General features: G+C 37.2%; 1 protein-coding gene across 4 annotated transcripts in view; it reads left to right on the top strand.

Annotated features, from left to right (window-relative positions):
* Positions 1-6,245, top strand: part of LOC105564384 (ATP-binding cassette sub-family G member 1) — a 39,375-nt gene that overhangs the window by 24,522 nt on the left and 8,608 nt on the right. For all 4 annotated transcript variants that reach the window (XM_012016708.1, XM_012016705.1, XM_012016706.1 and 1 more), the window contains 2 exons: positions 2,118-2,235; positions 5,962-6,157. In XM_012016708.1, the coding sequence (XP_011872098.1) occupies positions 2,118-2,235; positions 5,962-6,157 (314 nt within the window). The remainder of the gene's footprint in view (positions 1-2,117; positions 2,236-5,961; positions 6,158-6,245) is intronic.

Here is a 6,245-nt window from a genome sequence, read left to right as displayed (position 1 = left end):
GATTCTTAGGTCCATGATTTGGGTATCTGTGTTCCTCTAGTGGACGTGATCTGAAGGTGATCACGTGAACACGTGATCACGTACACTAGAAGAAGATAGATACCCAAATAAATTGGTGTTGTCCTTTTCCCTCAGGAGGACATCCCCCACTACCTCATAAGCAGTCTATCTTTTATATGTCTATGGTCAGAACGAGAATGGAAGAGGACTAGTCACGCAGAGTGTAGAATGCCGTTTCTATATCTATCTCACAATCAGTGAGATGTTTCTACAATGGTAAGAGCTTAAGAGCGGCTAGAGGAAGGACGAATCCAATGAATTTTCATTTCCTTTTGGGCACACGGAATGTGTGCCTGTCGTGCTCGTAGAGTGAAGGACCAAGTGAAGCGATTGCCTTTGTTGATCGTAATCCCAATAGGAAAATTGTAGAAACATTGCACAATAATTATTTAGAAACAATCGTGCATTTTTGTAAGCAGACATGTGGATTAATTTGATTATAATACAATATTATTAATGCTTTATAAAAGATCAATATTTTAATCAAATTAATCCACATGTCTGGTTACAAAAATGCACGATTGTTTCTAAATAATTATTGTGCAATGTTTTTACAATTTTCCTATTGGGATTACGATCGACGAAAGCAATCGCTGAAAACAGTGAATAATCACTGATTTACAATTATAAGTAAGTACACCACTGCAATTTCCAGTAGTATATTTAGAACTGCAAATCACTGTGACTATTCACTGTTTTCAGTGATAATTCATCGATTGACTTTTAAGGAGCATGCAAAGATACTTCGTTGAATTCTGTTCTTTCTTTTCTCGGCTGAACTCCTGCTCGTTTCGCTTCCACGTTTTTCCAACCCAAGCATATATTATAAGCAATAATTGTTATCTCATGTTTATAGAATGCCTTCAGCGATCGGACATTGTGCGCGACGCATTACATAAAATGTGATTAAGAGGGAATACAACTCAATATCACTCAGTTTCTCTCTCTCTCTCTCTCTCTCTCTCTCTCTCTCTCTCCCCCCCCCCCGTCTCTGTCTTTGTCTCGGTGACATATGACATGAGGAAAAGGGGCTTTCCTAGTCTGTCGCATAACAGTCTGATCAACGACCGCTACATGATTAGCGTCAACGAGAATGTTCTGTTATCAATTTATCGTAAAAGCAGTTCAAGGTTTGTTTAGGCGAACGTGTGCAAGGTTGGCGGAAATAATCGAGTCGTTCAGAAATGCTATTTGTCAATGAGAGTTTCCTACGCCTATGGTTAGCTTAAGAACGAGGCAAAATTTCGTTGTAATTCCGCTTATATTACCGTAAATAAATTCCGCGCGATTTAATTCAATTTAGATATTAATCTCTTAGCGCGCATAAGAAAGATGTAAAGTGTGTTAATTTTTCTTTATGATAATTTGTATAAAAAGTCTGTAGATAAATATTAATATTTGCATACATATACTGACCTTTGCAACGCGTTAGAGCTCAAGGTGTTACAGATAATCACGTCGCGCATTCCATTAAACTGCAAATAACTCCACTCTCTGCGGTCTACGTGTGCAATTGCAAATCCCACCAGTATTACAAAGTTGAGTGTCTTTGGGAAAGATTGCAGACATTGATTTCTTATTATTCACGTTTTTTTTTGTACTTATGCGGGGGATAAAATTGCATCCGTAACTCGCAGTGCTGACTCCAATGTAACGTTTCAGATTTTATCTCTTTGCATAAAGCATATATTCTTCTTTTTACTGTGGTCTCGTTGTTTCATACGCGTGTAAATAAGACGTCACGTGATCTGAGGTCAATGACCTTAAACGCAGCCTTGAAGCAGCTGCTGACAAACTCTGATCCATTACATAAATCTCGGGGTTGACGCGAACCAAAGACTTGCGTTTAAACGTTACAATGTTCCATGACGACGTGCTGACTGTGTTTTCTCTTTTTTTTTTACTTCTCGCACGCTCATGCTGATGCGGCTATAAAGCTAAGAGATATTATCCCAAGGAATGCGTCCGAGATATAAATGAGCAGTGAATCATCGCGCATTCAATGATGCGAATGATGCAATCACATAATAGCGATCACGTGCGCCGTCATGTTGCAGATCAGAAAGAAATTCTGCACGGTGTCAGTGGCGAATTCAAGTCCGGCGAATTGGTGGCTATAATGGGGCCGTCCGGAGCCGGGAAATCGACACTGCTCAACGCTCTCGCCGGTTTCACGTAAGCATAAAAAAAAACTTGTAGATCGTTCCCAACGTCCGCATCCACGGATCACACCCGCAACTTCGGAAATCTCCCAAGTAAAACATGTTGATCTTTTATACGGTTTTCCTAAACGTTTATAAAACATTAGATATATTTAAGAAACGTATATAAAATGTAAATGTGAACTACCACGTCATAGTACAGGGTGGGGCATAAACACCTGACGGTTTTTGGAATAATCTGAACACTGTGTGCTTGGCCCAAGATACATTCTAGCCATGTTGAAAGATACACAATTGCATGGAGTTTCAGATGACATGGTTCACTTTTGAAAAATAATGTCCGTGAGATGTCCACCCTAATTTTCCACACACTGTTCCAACTTGGGAGGAAGTGTGTATATACGTACTCATCAAAGCCACATTACCTCACATATAACTTTTCTCTCATTGGTCTACCCAGAGCAATGTCGGATGCGCAAAAGGGATCGACGCAAAACGAAACAAATGACGGAGTGGACCTACTAGTTATAATGACCACGTGCTACGTGGGGGGGGGGGGAATTTGTTTTTCCCACGTGTACGCGCGGATCTCCACCTACGCGCTGCTTCTCGTCGTCGTATTCCTTAAAACCCGTGTCAGACTACGGATTGGGATTGAAATTAAATTTTATTTGACTATAATAAAAATTCACTAAAAATTCACTTAAGATCAATAAATCTTGCACTCTGATTGAATACGTTTCAATTTAATCTTACTCTCAATCCACGATCTGATAAGTTCTTTGGTATGTTCTGGTATGTTTGGTTAACGTGCTTTTTTTTCTGCGAAAGATTTATTAGGCTACCTCCAGCTTGCCCGGACCTAAGTATGATTTGGCATTCCCGTATGTATTTGAGTTATATCTTAAAAAGGCTCTCATGAAACTTTAGTTATTTATTCTATGCTTTTTATTTTCATTTGCGTGGGTCTCGTGAGTGGTTCGAGAATTGAACGTTACAGTGCGCGGTGGAAACCTGACCTTCGACAAGATAGCCTACGCAGCAAAATATATCAAAATGATATCCGGGAGATAAAATCTAAAATCGGAATACATATCTGATTGCATAGTACTCAAATATTACCGGGATATCTGATTCAAGCATCAGAAATACTTTGCCGTGTGGAAACATACTGAACCGCGTTTGTGTTTGTAATGGAGCTCGATAGGCAAATTTCATTATGAAAACAATGCTTCAGATAGTAGTAAATGTGGCTAATTTTTTGGGATTTCCCTCCTTTCGTGATCCACCGCTGGAACGATTGGGCACATAAAACGCGAACGCTAGAAGATGCGTATCTAAATTTAATAATGCGACAAATTTGAATTTAATTTTCCGTACGCTATCTGAGGCTTGACAAAATATAAAAACAATAACGATTATATATGAATACTAAATTACATGATGCAAGAAACTTGAATTCGATTCACCGTGAGTTGACGAACGGTACCGAGACGGAATTGTGACTCGGCTGTATGTATATCAAGTTTTTTCAGACATTTTCTTCAACGTATGACGCTGTGTGATTATTTAAGTAGCATAAAAAGATAAGTTTTATTGTCGTGAAGTGTTAAGTATTTGTGCTGAACTACTTAATTAGTCCGCTCGCGTCAAATACTATGAGTCGCGGCGACTATGCTTACAATATGATGTGGCAAATATGCATCAGAGATCACGTCCCACCGATATTAAAAAGTGAGATATTTCATGTTTTCTATCGGAATTTGTATCACGAGAAAATATGGAATTTCGTAAAGTGTTCACTTCTTACGACGGTCTCACCTTAATGCAAGAGAAAATGTATTATTCCGTTAAAAAGAAGTAGCTTAAAACCGGAAACAACTTTGCTTAAGACAAAAACATGTCTACATAAGATGTTTTTTAAAGCAAGCGACTTTTGCGAATAGTAAAGTGTTCTTGTATGATACACACTTAATATTGATAGATTTCAATCAAATAATAAGATCCTCCGCGCAGCATAATGCGATTTGCACATAATTATTGTATAATTGCCACAAGAAGTTGGTGTTTGCCTTTAAAACACTTAGGCCGGTATTTATAGTCGGATCTTTTATTCAAGACCGTTTTGAATTTATCTAAAGATGCTGTACGGAACATTTCATTGGCTACGGAGTATCTAAAGATGATCTTAAGACGGTCTTGAATATAAGATCTAACTACAAATACTGACCTTAGATTTGGGGAAATGGACGTATACTTTTTTAAAATCATACACTTTTCCCGTTTTGTCATTCCAATCACTTGAAAGCTACCGGAAGCTTCTCAATTGGAGAATCTCGAACTCGAAATTCCAAGGAAGTAAGAGAGGGACGGTGGGGGAGAAGGAGCGACGAATGGTGTAAAGATACAAGATGAAACATTGCGCATGTAATCAAGTTTTAGGGCAAATTGTTGGTACGTTTCATTTAACAATCGCAACGCTCGTGAACACAATCTTGTCTTTGTTTAACTTTCGGTAAGAAACGAGGATGAAATGGTTCCGCGAACATTGCGATTGTTAAGTGGAACGTAGCCCATATAAGTTTATTAGGTTTTTAGAGAAATAGTGAAATATTTCAACATTTTATCAAGATTTTAATTGAAAGTTTTTGTCAATGCAACACTAGTCTTGACCTGACATGTATAAGCATGTTTTATTGAGTACATATGTTGTAATACTACTTATTTTGTTTTTGTCTTGTATCGTTCTTTCCTTCTTACATATTGGAATGCATAGTTTTGGGGGTTTTTGTTTGAAGATAATTGTTAAGATGCTCCATTCCTATATTTCCCATTTTCATACAATTTCACAAGTTATGAGCTATTATATATTACGTAAAAGTTCGAAATAACATAATCGTGTATAAATGACGGATTTAACATATGCATAATTGGCGGAAAATCCCTAGAGTTCTCGCGCATAATGAGAGTGTAATCAGGCATTTTTTTCTGACATAACCCACAGGTGTTTAAAAGCATAAAGTGCCTATCCCTACATATTATTCTCTACTTTCGTTTTAAATAGCTGCGCGATGATAGATACGAATTATATCTCAACGCAAGATGGCTACTGCGAAATTACATAGTCATTAATATTACGAGACTTCAATGCTGTATCGTACTTTTGAAGGCAAATCGGCTTCGAGTATACTTATAACCCCCCTCCCCCCGTTAAATATGTTTTATACATAATTAATGGCTATACGTAATTATACAAAATATAATTCTATAAAGTTTGTCTATATATTATACATAATTACATATAAATAACATTATAAAGATATATACATTGTATATAATTATTATGTATAATTATAAACAATTGTACATAATTTATGCACAAAAACATTTTTAACGTACATTTTCTTCCGTGCAACATTCGTAATATATTTTTCCGCCAGTTTCACGCGTATTTATACAAAATATAATTCTATAAAATTTGTCTATATATTATACATAATTGTGTATAATTAACATTACATATAAATAACATTATAAAGATATATACATTGTATATAATTATGTATAATTATAGACAATTGTATATAATTTATGCATAAAGACATTTTTAACATACATTCTTCCGTGCAACATTCGTAACATACTTCTTCGCTGATTTCATGCGTAGAGTATTTAGAAATTTTTTTCGCGAATGTAGCTTCCTTCGTAATGTTACAAGTATAACGATGGTAATGCGCAGGGTGAAGGGCGTGAGCGGAGAAGTTCGGGTCAACGGTAAGATCCGAGTACCGCAGAGCGAACGATGGAAAAGGACCTCGTGTTACATACAGCAGGACTCAATTCTCAGAATGTACCTCACCGTGGGAGAGGCAATGACCTTGGCCGCTCATTTGAAGCTCGGTTATACAATCAGCTCCGCTTACAAGCATGCTCAGGTTCGTGATAATTGACCGACTGCTTTGACGGGTTGCCCGAATTTTTCCTTCTTCTTGAAATGATACGAAAGGTCCCCCGTTCAATTTC

The sequence above is a fragment of the Vollenhovia emeryi genome, unplaced genomic scaffold (genome assembly GCF_000949405.1).
Source record: "Vollenhovia emeryi isolate VEMERY1.0 unplaced genomic scaffold, V.emery_V1.0 DF939165.1, whole genome shotgun sequence".
Lineage (NCBI taxonomy): Eukaryota > Metazoa > Arthropoda > Insecta > Hymenoptera > Formicidae > Vollenhovia > Vollenhovia emeryi.
Note: the sequence above shows the minus strand (reverse complement) of the source record. Positions and strands in the feature narration are given on the sequence as shown.